Source organism: Dunckerocampus dactyliophorus, chromosome 1 (assembly GCF_027744805.1).
Source record: "Dunckerocampus dactyliophorus isolate RoL2022-P2 chromosome 1, RoL_Ddac_1.1, whole genome shotgun sequence".
Taxonomy (NCBI): domain Eukaryota; kingdom Metazoa; phylum Chordata; class Actinopteri; order Syngnathiformes; family Syngnathidae; genus Dunckerocampus; species Dunckerocampus dactyliophorus.
The window spans coordinates 25,722,308-25,736,899 of NC_072819.1; the positions used below are offsets into that span (position 1 = coordinate 25,722,308).

Below are 14,592 nucleotides of genomic sequence, written 5' to 3' on the forward strand. Positions count from 1 at the left end.
TTGGGAAGACCTGGGTTCTAATCTCCATCGGGCATTTCTGTGTGGAGTTTGCATGTTCTCCCCGTGCGTGCGTGGGTTTTCTCTGGGTACTCCAGTTTCCTCCCACATTCCAAAAACATGCATGTTCGGTTAATTAGTGACTCTAAATTGTCCATAGGTATGAATGTGAGTGTGAATGGTTGTTTGTCTATATGTGCCCTGCGATTGGCTGGCAACGAGTCCAGGGTGTACCCCGCCTCTCGCCTAAAGTCAGCTGGGATAGGCTCCAGCATACTTTTTTTTTTTTTTACTAATTGTAGGCCGCAGTCAATCACGAAACAGCGATCGTTTAATAATTATTTATTTTTTGAAAAAAGGGTATAGTGAGGGTGCGATGTTTGAACCGCAATGTAGTGAGGGATGACTGTAAGTGACTTAATATCCAGTGTCTTCAGATGGGATACAATTAATTAAGAGGTGTTCCCCAACTTTTCATCCTAACAGTGTGTGGCTTTCGACCTGCCACAGATGCAAAAAGGCCACGAGAGCAACGAGAGTTGACATGAGTGATGTAAGTCAAATGAACAGGAAGTATAGAGGAAGAGAGGATGGGGAAGGAGTGAGAAAAGGCAGGACAGATTAATGTTGCACGTGCCACGCTTGGCTTTTTAATTTGGAGAGCTTGCTTAGACATCTGTCCAATTAAGAATCAAATGTGGAACAAGCATGCAGGTCATTTACAATACACACAAAGTCCGTACATGCTATTGCTCATTAGGCAATGTTCCCCCCTTGCTCGCTGCTACTGCTCCTGACTCTACTCTTATTTTGTTTACATAACAGGAGTCAGGTCAGGCAACCTCGCCTCATTCGTCCTCCTCTTTCCTCTCTTTATCTTTTGCTTGAGAGAATTGACTTCTACTTGAGAATACAAACTAATCAGTTTGTGTATATGTTTCCCATCCGCGCTGTGGAAATGTGACCTACTTAGCTGCAGCCTAAGGAGACACAAAGCACATGCACAAACACAGCAACATTCAAGAGCACATGTGAACAGCCTGCTGGCAAACACACAGACTCTAAAGTTTCTCGAGTCCTGTCATTTCATACGAGAGCATCCATCCAAATAATGATGTTTAACTTCTGAGGCTTATAACAAAGCATTTTTTTTGGTTTGTAATGATTCTATTAGTGTGAGGTATCATAATGATATTACAATATGAATTGTCCATGTATGATGTGTCTTTCATTTATTGCAGACGAATGCCAGATGGGTTTAGCGCTGAAGAGCTGTTGTATAATTCTGTAGTGAAAAGTATGCAATCGCCATCCAATTGCAGTTATTAGAAACCCCTATCAAGACTGTTCATTGTTTAGAGGTAAATGTAATGATTTTTTTATCTTAAGGGAATCGATAATTGATGCTTGAATAGCACAATTATGATTAACTATTTCAGTAGGCACAGTGGGGAATGGTCCTGTTTATGTTAAAAGGTGGACTAAGATTAAAATGAATCTGAATATAAAAATAAGTATTGAAGCTCTTTTTTTACTGTGCATCTGTGCATTGCACGCTTCAAATTCTTGTCTTCTTTATTTCAAGTTATCACGGATGCTGATGCCTTGCATGTGGATCTAATGTGGAGTGTTTTAATAGTCTTTCCTACTGGGGTTGCTAAATGTTAGAATATGCACCAAAGACAGTACCTTTAGAACAGCTTTCTAACACTGATCACTGCAGGTCCAGATTCTTTTTTTGTCTAGAGTCCAAACAGACATGAGTAGTGTGGTCTTTTCGGGATTATTTTTGCTAATTACCTGAGGAGAGGCAGAGGAAGAAAGTCAAATTTTTGATATACAGTAGCTCTTGCATAACATCTTATTAGATTGTGTAGGTGTTCCTAAGGTTGTGGCCAATGTTATACAGAAGTAGCTGAAACCTCAAGAAACTGACAACCATAATAAAACATACCTCATCATTTATTGATAAAACATGCACACAATGCTTGGTGGAAGGAGTAATCGCCACCAAAGTTCTTGACAAAAAGTCAATCTCGAGCTGCTCATTAAATGCAATGTAATTTTTAACAGTTTGCGGTTGCAGTTTACTGTCCTGAGCCAGTATTCGAAACGTTTTAAACCATCAAAAAGACTGAGACAATGTTTTTAAACTCAGCATTCCTCCAACCTGCGCTTGTACTTTTTCCTTTTCTTTGCTACATGTTGGCAGGCATTTTCTTAATTTATCCTTTACCCTGCTTCTTTATCATCTATGTTCTAAGGAAGCGTATCACCTGTTTCCATGGAAACAGCTGCTGATTTCCACAGGTGGACACCACTGTAATAAGTATGCTGAGAAAAAGGCAGCAGCTTGACACGTTCCCATTTGTCCTGCAGTTTTGCTAATTAAAAATTAGAAACAAATGCTTTCATCTGATTAGTAATGCACAAAAAACTCATCTTGTGTTTATTTATGACAACCAATTCATTTTGCTTTGCAGATGGCATTTTTGCCTCCAAAAAACTCCTTAAAGTTCTTACATACAGTGATGTGAAAAGGTGTTTGCCCCCTTCCTGATTTCTTATTTTTGTTGTTTGTCACACTTAAATGTTTCAGATCATCAAACTAATTTAAATATTAGTCAATGATAACACAACTGAACACAAAATGCAGTTTTTTAATGAAACTTTGTATTATTAAGGGAGAAAAAAATCCAAACCTACATGGTCCTGTGTGATTGTGATTGCTCCCTTGTTGAAATTATAACTGAGATTAATTGATATCTACCAGTATGGAAGTGGTCTATATTTAAATTTGTTTGATGATCTGAAACTGTGTGACAAATAAGAATTTAGGAAAGTGGCAAACACTTTTTCACACCACTGTATGTGAAATAGTCAAAGTTATATACACTTTCTATCTATCCCGATTATCATTCCAGAAGGTCCTTATCAGAGCTAAGTACTGTCCTGTTGCTGAGTGTGCACAATAACAGAGGCAGCGCTCAGTGTGTGTGCAATGTGTTTAGTAAAACAATTAAGGAGAACGTACATAAAAAAACACAACAGTTTATGGGTGTTGCCGTAAGGATGTGGGTGGGTTGCTGCCAGGCACAAATAACAGAAGCCGTTTCTATAGTTACAGCTCATTAGGAGGCAGTTTGATGCTGTCCATGATCAAAGCCTTTGCAGGGGCGTGGATAAGAAAGTGAGCAAGAGGGCAGTGACGAGAGCTTAAGAAGTGATAAAAGATAGTACTTATTAATTTGCTTAAGCTGCTTCACTGTAGTTTGACGAGACAAATCCAGCAAATCAAGAATAAAATCAAAGTTAGGGTAGCATAGCATAAATGAATTGCGTTCTTTCCACTTCAGTAGGCAAAAATGTGCTCCCATCAATTATTTTTAATAATTAAGCCCAGGAGACCATTTAATTTGTAGTGTTAAGACTATGAGTGGTCACGCAGTCCTTGGCCTCACCATTTTTCCATTCCTCCCCTCCCTTTTTCATCAGTGGGAACTTCCTTTGAAGGGCTGGTTAATATGAAAAAAGCATGTTTATGGGCTATAAAGGCTGCCTTGTAGGCTCCCTCGATTGTTCTGCTGCCAATCTACCACAGTGTACATGTAGATTTTTGGGAATGGTAGCAAAAATTATGATCACAGAGGTATTGTGCCTTCTGGCAAACTGTGCTGCACTGGGGACTTGGTTACTAATTGGCCTTTTTTCCCCATTTGTAGTGCGCTCTCTTTCCTCTTCACATACAGTGTCGCCATGCCAGTCCTAACCCTTTCCATCCCCCCTTCGTTTGTTCCCGCCCTACGGCAAAGGGAGTCATAGTGTGCCATGTCACCCTATGAATGTGTAACAGCGGGCCTCGGGCTGTCTAGGCCTCGCTCATCCTCGTTTTCAGTCTTACGTTGAGTTGTTCCATCAACCTTCTACGTTGTCTACATCAATAATGGGTTTTCTTAGTTTAATGCTTTCACAGCTCTAATGACCACTGTGCTGAATACAGACAGATATTTGGTCCTCCATTGCACGCATGCGACATGGTCTTCAAGGGAACACAATATGGAATTTTATGATGTGGAATTTTACGAAGTATGTATGCAGTTGTCAGCTAAGATTTATCACATGCTTTAACATACAGTACTGTACATACGCATACAACATACGCCATGCCCTCTCATGTTGCTCAATAAACATTAGCATACTGGAATGATTAGGAAGTTGAAGTGTCATCATGGTGACGTTATGCAAATCTTATGCAAAGCTCAGAGCCGTGAGTTGACTGGTCTGTACGAATTATGCATGCCATAGCAAACTCAAGTACATAGTGTGCACACAATAATACAATAATAAGAATAGAATGTACACTATAAAGTGAAGGCAAGGCGACTTTGATCCTTCCTCTGCACAATTGCGTTGTGTTTTAGTACACGTTTTTGTTTCAACATCTTATTATTAACAGTAGTAAACTTATATTTACACTTGCATATCAGTTGAAACTGTGAAAATGTTACTTACCGTTAAATACGGTTTTATGATGGTGCCAGTTTGACTGGAATGGATTGTCTCAATTGTGATTAGTCCCTATTGGAATCCCTTTAGTTTTGAAGGGACTGTTGCAGCAGGTTCCTCAAGATGCCTAGAAGGCGCCAACATTCCAAAGTTTTGCCAGCATTCTATCTTGAGTACATACAATGGTGTGAAAAAGTGTTTGCCACCTTCCTGATTTCTTTTTTGCATGTTTGTCACACTCAGATGTTTCACATCATCACACAAATTAAGTCAATGACAACAAAATGGAACTCCCTTATTACTCAGGGAGAAAAAAAATCCAAACCTACATGGCCCTGTGTGAAAAAGTGATTGCCCCCCCTGTTAATACATAACTTAACTGAGTTTATATCAGTCTGGAAATGGTTATACATCCATTTCTAAAGCTTTGGGACTCCAGCGAACCACAGTTAGAGCCATTATTCACAAATCCCAGAACAACATCCAAAGAATTGACTCCACCATAAGAAAGACACTGGGCAAAAATGACCTGCATGGCAGAGTTCCAAGACGAAAACCACTGCTGAACAAAAAGAACATTAAGGCTTGTCTCAATTTTGCCAGAAAACATCTTGATGATCCCCAAGACCTTTGGGAAAATACTCTGTGGTCTGACGAGACAAAAGTTAAACTTTTTAGAAGGTGAGTCTCCCATTAAAGCTGGTGCAAAAGTAACGCCTAATTTCTGAAAAAGAACATCATACCAACAGTAAAATATGGTGGTAGTGTGATGGTCTGGGGCTGTTTTGTTGCTTCAAGACCTGGAAGACTAGCTGTAATAAATAAAACCATGAATTCTGCTGTCTACCAAAAGATCCTGAAGGAGAATGTCTGGCCATGGATTTTGGCCTCAAACTGAAATGAACTTGGGTTCTGCAGCAGGACAATGATCCAAAACACACCAGCAAGTCCACCTCTGAATGGCTAAAGAAAAACAAAATTAAGACTTTGGAGTGGCCTAGTTTAAGTCCTGACCTGAATCCTACTGAAATGCTGTTGCATGACCTTAAAAAGGCAGGTCATGCTCGAAAACTCTCGAAAACATGCTTGAAAACCTTCAAATGAATTACAACAATTTCTCCACAGAGCTGTAAGAGACTCATTGCAAGTTATCGAAAAAATTCTTGATTGCATTTGCTGCTGCTAAGGGTGGCCCAACCAGTTTTTAGGTTTAGAGGGCAATCACTTTTTCACACAGGGCCATGTAGGTTTGGATTATTTTTTCTCCCTTATTAATAAAAGTTTTCATTTAAAAACTGCATTGTGTTCAGTTGTGTTGTCATTAACTAATGTTGAAATTTTTTTGATAATCTGAAACATTTGTGACAAAAATGAAAAAAATCAGGAAGGGGGAAAATACTTTTTCACACCACTGTAAGCTGCACGGACATATGTCAGGACTCATTATGTTTTTTGTCAGCTAATGATAGCAATCTGGCAAGGTTTAGCTACTAACATTGGCTATCATTGAGTGATTACCATTTAGCTGAAACAATAACGTACACACTCGTTTGGGCAGGCTTGATGCCCAAAAGTATTTCCAGGAGGCTAGTGGGAACATTGCTCCAAGTGGTGAAGATGGCTTCACAAAGGGCATCAACTGTCTGGAACTGATGGCCATTTTTATAAACTTCCCTTGCCAGACATTAGCTTTAGCCATCAGGAGGGCGTGACAGTGTGAATGCCTGACAGAAAATGAACATTTTGAGCAGATTTTGGCTTTTATAGCCTGTGGTCTTAAACTTTGGTCAGGTGATAAACAACCTACTGTATTTCATTTTTTTTTTTTTTTTTTTTTGTTTAAATTACAAGTTCCAAATGTTTTTTGTCTCACTCCCCCTTCTTGCTTTTGCATATTATAGCTCTACTGAAAACCTCATTAAGATCTAAATGTGCAAAATTTGCAATTTTTCAACTGGTCTTAAGATTTGGATCTGGAGTGTATCTTAATAACATGACTGCACATTCTTGATCGCCTCGGGGGGACTGCTTTGTGTGTGTGTATGCACCAGGGACATCTACATGAATACCAACAGCAGTGAGTGAGAGCCATAAGCCATGAATGCCAGTTATTTTATTCTTTATTTTATTAGGAAACCTATTTACAACTTTCGAAATACAGTTTTAACACTATTTAACACTATTAGAGCCCTCTAGACATAAAATAACACCCTTACAGACACCTTTACACTCGTATACACTTGTATTACACAATATAGTAGACATCCATCCATTTTCTATACCTCATTAGGGTCACGGGGCATGCTGGAGCCTATCCCAGCTGACTTCGGGCGACAGGCGGGGTACACCCTGGACTGGTCGCCAGCCAATCGCAGGGCCAGGTTAAACTAATGATCTGAATTTAGGTTCGGGGCATAATAAACTAAACCCCTGTTTATTTGTTATTTAAAATTACGAGTGATAGACATTGGCGGGGACATTGACATAGTGCATAGAACATCTCAGGTAGGAGGACAGCGGTTGCAAGCAAGTGTGTGATACAGGTCACATACAGGATGCCTGCGTTGCCGTGATATTTAAAGGGCATCAGGCAGAGACTTGATGAGCTTAGAGGAGATGACCGGACATTAAGAAGTGACTTCAGAATCGGGAATGAAAATATTATGGACTGCATGGGAAATGAGAAGTGAAGGATGGTACAAGCAAAATGAGGCAGCAGTTTCAAGATCTTTCTGATTGAACTCCCACCAAAGCTTTACGAGCATTATTAGCAAAACTGCAGTGGACGTCTCATTGATTTTAGCGAGCGATGTATCAGAGTAATATCAAAATTCATTGCACAGCAACATAGCACACCCCCTTTTATTGTGGGTGATGCATTTTGGAGCAAGCAGCGTGTTCTCATTTGTACTCCCACACATCAGGCAAAAAGCTACAAAGTAGAGACGGCTGAGCCAAAAAAGCCATCGCAGGCAGACTTATTGATTTTGTGTTACATGTGGCACCTGGATATTGATAGATGATGTCACTCAGCCAAAATACATCAGAGTTGATTGTAGCAATCCCAAGGCACGATGCAAACAAGCAGAAAAACGTATGCCCCTTTTCCTCTGTATGGTACCAACACGGCTTGGCACTGCTGTGCTTTCTATTGACATGATTCTCCTGGCAAAAGCAGATACAATTTGTTGTACCTGGTCAACTGCAGCAAAGCCGTATGGATGACGTAAACTACCCTCACAGTAACATTCTAGGGTACAGCTAATGCAAGCTAGACCTGTTGTTGGCCCCACTTTGCTGCAGCTATATACCCTCAGTCTCCTCTTGGATAAAATGAGTCTCCTTGTGACCGTGTCCAACAGCCATTGTTGTTTGTTTGCTTGTCGTGTTTGGACTGATGCATTCAATGTAGCATGACTTTTGCTGTGTCCAATGACTATTTTAAAGCAAACTTAATTATAAGTCAGAAACTGAGCCAAGTAGAGCTGTGTTCAGAGAGCATATATTAGTAGGTGCTAGGATCTTCCGGTGATGCCATGGCATCGGTGTTGCATCACTTCTTTTCTTTCTGCCCGCCCCCGCTCTTGCATAATTTGTTTTATTTTAGAGCCTAAATGTTTTTGACCCAGAAAAATGTTTCACTTGTTGAGGTGTCACGAGATCTCGTGTGATGAGATTAAAACGTGAAGAGCCTTCTCGTTTGGAGAAAAGCTGTCTGGCGAGAACAGGGTAGCCAGAAGGCAATCACTGTTAACTATGGCGTGGCTACTATGAATGATAATAAAGTATAATATGGAAGGGGCAGTGTGCAAGGCATTATTGGAAGCATACATTAAGTGCTTAATGCATACCTTGCAACCTACCTTGGTGTCAGTGAGTGACGTGTGGCTTTTTTTGCCATTGAAGGTGAACAGCTGTCATCTCCATGTTTATTGTCCAAGCAGAAGCTGTAGTAATTCTGCATTTCATCAGAGTTGCTTAAGATTAGTCAAATTCAACCCACATAGATTTTTGGACTTGTCTGCACCATTTAGATTCATTATATTTGCCTGGGGACCAACGTTAAAAGCTGGAGCGATCACTGGATAACACGCATAGACATAGAGAGATCCATGATGACAATTTAGTGACAGGGTTGCTATATTTAGCGAGAAGGAGTGCACATTGAAAGTGAAAGTCAGAAAGTGTTTCTTGCTTGAAGTATCCGTAGTATCTGTACATAAATACCGCTGTGCAATGCTAATGCCGGTTTCATGCCGGTCTAAAAGGTGCATGAACCCCTCTATAATGCAGCTCGACAGACCCAAGAAGTTTGGAGTTTGGACACATTACTCCATCGCCTGGCATAGGCTCGCCTTCCCGACCAGGGGCCATTTGTGGAACGTGTCCATTGCAGAACTAAAGTAAACAAAAACCCAGCAAAAGTGGACAAATAGAGTAAAAGGGCATAATGTACTGTAACTAGAAAAAGCTAGAATTGCCTGTGAGAAAATACATGTCACAAATGCCAACTCTGCGACTTTACAGAGTGAAAGGTGACAAATTAAAGGAAATATTGCATTACAGTGTTATTCTTAATTATTATATAATAACAGTCATTTATTTGGTCTAAAAAAATGGAGACAATGTAATTTAGCGTCAATTTGTGGGACAATGATCATTTCAAAAAGCACCTACATTGTTTTGTGGATCAGTTAAATAAATAAATAAATCTCGTGTATCGTCTGGTCCCGTGAGTACTCACTTTATGCATTGAATCGATTGGGAATTGTGTTCTTGTTAGTAATCAAGCCAGCAGCACCTTTATTTTGAGCAATTGCACAGGCGAATAATGAAATAAGATTAAATTAATCCTGCAGAATTTTGTGCCGCTTTTACGCCTAATCTGCTCCAACTCTCATTGTACTCTCAAAGGGTGTCCTTTTGGCTCTTTAAACTTTAATCAACTGTTTATGTGCAAACTGGCAAAGCGCCCTGTGAGCTTTCTGAATTATTTGACGGGCTCTTGCATCCTAAAAGTAAAAATACTGCCCTGAATAAATATCACCTTGTCATCTCAATATCAAATATGCTGACATGGCATCGGCACAGTGACAACAGTGTCACCTCAGGTTCAGTCTCTGTGCATGTTCTTTGCAGGGACAGTCCAAAAACATGGCTGTAAGGTTCATTGAAGATTGTCCATAGATGTAAATATTAATGGTACAATGCACTGGCTTCTTTTGGGACCTCAGGTGTAAAAGCTACAATATGTTGGGGTGAAATGGTATCAGTAGACATATAATATGATACTGAAGTTATGTTTGTTTGTGTGCTGAACAGGCGTGACCATGAAGCTGATGGATGAAGTAGCGGGCATTGTGGCAGCACGTCACTGCAGCACCAACATAGTCACTGCCTCTGTTGACGCCATCAACTTCCATCGCAAGATCCGTAAAGGTGACCTCTAGGATAGCTAACGGCATCCATTCACGATGCACTGTATGGACAATAGTATTGTGACACACCGTGACTCCTTCACAATGCTTGGTTATTATCCATAAAGCCCACACAGACTTTGTTGCAGCTGGTATTGCTGCTTTTTACAAGAAAATACCAAGAGAGACGTGTTGATGATGGAAACATCAACTAAATCATATGGCACCCTCCAGATGATCATAGGATTGTGCATCAGATGTGACACACAGACTAATGTTTTGCAGCCCAGACAAAGACATGCTCATTTTCCATGTACTCTGGTTTATTATGTGAGCTTTAAAATAGAACTCATACTGCATGGATAACGCCTTCCCTCCCCATCTCCATGGCAACCAGCAGTAATAACACAGTTTGAACACATTAAAGGAGTAAAGAAACAACCTACCCAACAAAAGCGAATGATTGCTTATTTTATGTGTGTCATACACACGTGTCATACACATCAGGAAAATGAGCTTAACAAATATATCACAGTGTTTACTTCTTTATTTTCTGTCTAACCCTCACATAATAATAAACATCCATTTTTAATGAAACACTAAAGCATGTTTCTTACTAAACCATCACCAAAACTTTAAATGCAATGATTTTTTAAAATATTTACATCCAGTTATTTTTTTTTCCTCATCAAGGTTGTGTGGTGACCGTAACGGGTCGTCTCACATTCGTCAGTAACAAGTCCATGGAGATAGAAGTGCTGGTAGATGCCTGCTCGCTGGTCGATGCTGAGAAAGTCAGCTATCGTGCCGTTTCGGCCTTCTTCACTTTCATCTCGCTGGACAGGTTTGGTAAAGCTCAGCCCGTCCCTCCACTTAAGGTCAGTACCATCTTTCACATCATGAAAGCATAGACCGTGTGATATGTACGTATATTGTATGTATACATTGCATACATACAAGTTTATGTATGTATTCTAGAGATAAAAGTGTAGTTATGTTATGTTTAATCATTCGTTTCTTATTATTATTATTATTTTTAATTAGAATTCCAATAACAAAAGGACAAAAAGGACCAGTTCTGGATCCAAGGGAACAAAATCTAATGAATTCCTAAAAAAGCACAACAAATTACATTCTGATTAGTTTTGGAGTGTTTATTATCATAATAATTTTTTTTAATGTTAAATGTAAATTGTTGCAAAATGTGCTCATCCGCATCACCTCTGAATGAAACGTAGTTAGACAGTACAGTCTCTAATCATAATTAGAGTTCCTACAACATAGCAAATGTACTGTATGTAAATGTATATGTATTCATTTATTCTGAATTTGATTTTTTATCCATTATAAAATATGTACATGATAATTATTATGACAGTATTTTATATATGTATATATATATATATATATATATATATATATATATATATATATATATATATATATATATATATATATATATATATATATTAATATTAATATTAATTGATGAGGTATACCAGGTCTATCAAAAAAATGTGTAAAAAATTAAAAATAAATCACCATTAATAGCATAACTACCTTGGTGGAGATAATAGTTACCGTAATTTCCGGTTTATAAGACGCATCTGTGTTTAAGCCCCACCCACCAAATTTAGAGAGTAAAACAGATTTGTACATATACAGTTATAAGCCGCACTGGACTGTAAGTCGCACAAGTCCACGTCATAAAATCTTGTGGTGCACGCGAGTCTGTGAGGACCAGGTAGCTCTTTATTTGACAGGAGCTATGCCTAAGATATGAAAAAACTCACAACGAACTTGTCAAGCCATCGGAAATCGCAGGAGGTCATTACGCAATATAACAGTCTGACTCACAGTGTCATCTTACAAAGAACGCTAACCTCATCACACAGGAACTTACCATCAGTGACTGCTCATATTTTTCACTTCTGGGGGCAGATAAAGGAGAACCTTGAGGTGCAAAGGTTAATGAAGTGAACCTGAAGACAGCATCAAGAAAGACATTTTCATAGATTTTAATCACATTGTTTTTCAAGAGGTTAGAACGGAAAAAAAACATAATATTTCTGGTATCAAACATGACCCCCACTCACAAGTTCATTAAACTAACATTGGACTTTACAGTGAATCATGACTGTGGGAGAAAGTGTTGGTGGTACTTTAATGAATATTAAGTGGTCATTATGACTAGGAGCATTTGCCTGAAGCCAATGAGAGGCGATATCTTTAATTCGGTCAACCAAGTAAGATGATTAAATGCATTGCGATGTCAGAATCCCAGATCCCGAAGCATTGATTTTAGGCTGCTTTGAGCACTTCTCTCAGCATATTCATGTTTACAGTACACCCTCATCCACACCCTGTTTATATGCAAACACGGTACATGTTGACCATCTGTTTAAGTCAGCAACTTTAATGTTTTCATCCTCCATTCTCCTGCCCTGTCCATGTGATGGTACTCACCAAAAGTTGTTTATTTAGTGGTATCAGGCGTATTTATTTGAGAAAGTGCGGTACGGTCGTCCCTCGCAATATCATGATTTGATTATCGATCCATTGCTACAGTATATTGAGGTTTTTCAGAAATGAATGAATTAAAACATGATCGCTATTTTGTGGTAGACTGTGGTCTATTGGTCAAAACACTGAAATACAAGTGATATGAAGTATCGTGGTCACTAGATGGCAGTAATGACACAAAACATTAAGACATTACCATACATTAAATTACCTTAACACTGCATGAAGTCATGAAGTCAGCCATGGCATGTCCGACATGATAGAGTGAAAAGGTGGAAGTTGTACGTTTTTGGCTTCTTAAGTTTAGAAGAAATCATTTCGTGGCTCTCTGGTTAGCCCACTAGCTTGTTAGCTTACTAGCTCGCTAGTTAGCGGCCGTCTCGAGTCCCTGCAGAGTTGCACAATGTGTTGTAAACATCCATCCATCCATTTTCTATGCCGCTTCTCCTCATTAGGGTCACGGGGGTGTTGTAAACAATTAATTCCAATTAATAATAGTAGTGTAAAGGTGACGAAAGCCATGTTATTTCATGTCTACAGGGCTCTAACAATATTAAAACCCATATTTAGAAAGTCATAAACAGATTTTCGATGCTGTAACTATTAAAATATTCAATTTCTTAACACTGAATCCTATATCACGGAAATTCATTTATCGTGGTCTGGTCTGGAATCAGTTAACCACTATAAATGAGGGATGACTGCATGTTATTTTATTAGAATTATGCAGCTAATGTGGGGGTTCAAAACACAGATAATTAGCATACAGTTGCAGCGTAATATTAATTTCGAAACATATCTGATTTTTACACATATTTACAATACCAGTCAAAAGACACACTACCTTATACAGGTGTCCCCAAATGTTTTAGTTCTGTGTTGAATTTCTTCAAATGAACAACTGGAATCATTTGCTGTATGCTGATAAAAAACCTTATCTCAGGTAGGGGAGACTGGGGACGGTTGCAACAGGGGACGGTTGCAACAAGATTCAAGAGATTCAAGATTCAAGAGAGTTTTATTGTCATGTGCATAGTAAAACAGCAGTTATACCATGCAATGAAAATCTTATTCTGTTCATTCTCCCACGAAAAGAAAGAAAACACAAGAAAGAATAAGAACATAAGAAACATAAACACATAAACATATATACCAATAAATTAAGCAACAACAACAGAAGAGACAAGCCTTATTTGTCTAATCAGTAACATGCTAGAGTGATGACACTCATACTGCACATGCTCAGTTAGACCCTCTACTCGCCAAGAAGAAAGCGGCCATATTGCGCATCTGGTCCAGCTTCTATAAAGACAAAGTTGTTTTGGAGGTTTTTTCACGAGCTGTATACTATCATACTATGTCATACTATCCTAATATTTTTTATGAATTACTCCAAACCTGGCCGCACGGTGGTCTAGTGGTTAGCACGTTGGCCAATACAGAAACAGCCAGAAACAGGGTTCGATTCTCCCCTAGGCATTTCTGTGTGGAGTTTGCATGTTCTCCCTGTGTGCGTGTGGGTTTTCTGCGGGCACTCCGGCTTCCTCCCACATTCCCAAAAACATGCAGGTGAGGTTAATTGGCGACTCTAAATTGTCCATAGGTATGAATGTGAGTGTGAATGGTTGTTTGTCTATATGTGCCCTGCAATTGGCTGGCGACCAGTCCAGGGTGTACCCCGCCTGTCACCCGAAGTCAGCTGGGATAGGCTCCAGCATACCCCCCGCGACCCCAGTAGGATGAAGCGGTATAGAATGTCAATGTCACTGTGGCTAGTTAGCACATGGTGTTTTGCCGTGACTGATATCTCTGACGGTTGCAACTGTTGCAACTGTCGCCATGCTAATATCAAAATAGACTCTGAAGAGGAAGAAGATGTCTGTTTTTTTTCTGTGAGCTAGCAGAAATGCTCTGGGTTCTGCAGAATTGTTCAGAAGCTGCTGGAATAGTTCACAAGACAGCAGATTTGTTGGAGAAGAGGCGAGTGTTGCAGTTTTATTTTTTAAGCATTTGTGTGCCTCGAACAAAACTTAAAAATCAAACTTTATATTCACTGGAGTTTTAAAACAATGTGAATTTTGTTCACTAAAACTGTTCACTGTTTGTTCCCATGTTTAATAAATGTTTTTTACACTCCAAAACTGTCCCA

General features: G+C 39.2%; 1 protein-coding gene across 2 annotated transcripts in view; it reads left to right on the top strand.

Moving 5' to 3' along the window:
- Nucleotides 1-14,592, top strand: part of acot7 (acyl-CoA thioesterase 7) — a 67,022-nt gene that overhangs the window by 33,126 nt on the left and 19,304 nt on the right. For both annotated transcript variants that reach the window (XM_054780093.1, XM_054780084.1), the window contains 2 exons: nucleotides 9,826-9,942; nucleotides 10,614-10,798. In XM_054780093.1, the coding sequence (XP_054636068.1) occupies nucleotides 9,826-9,942; nucleotides 10,614-10,798 (302 nt within the window). The remainder of the gene's footprint in view (nucleotides 1-9,825; nucleotides 9,943-10,613; nucleotides 10,799-14,592) is intronic.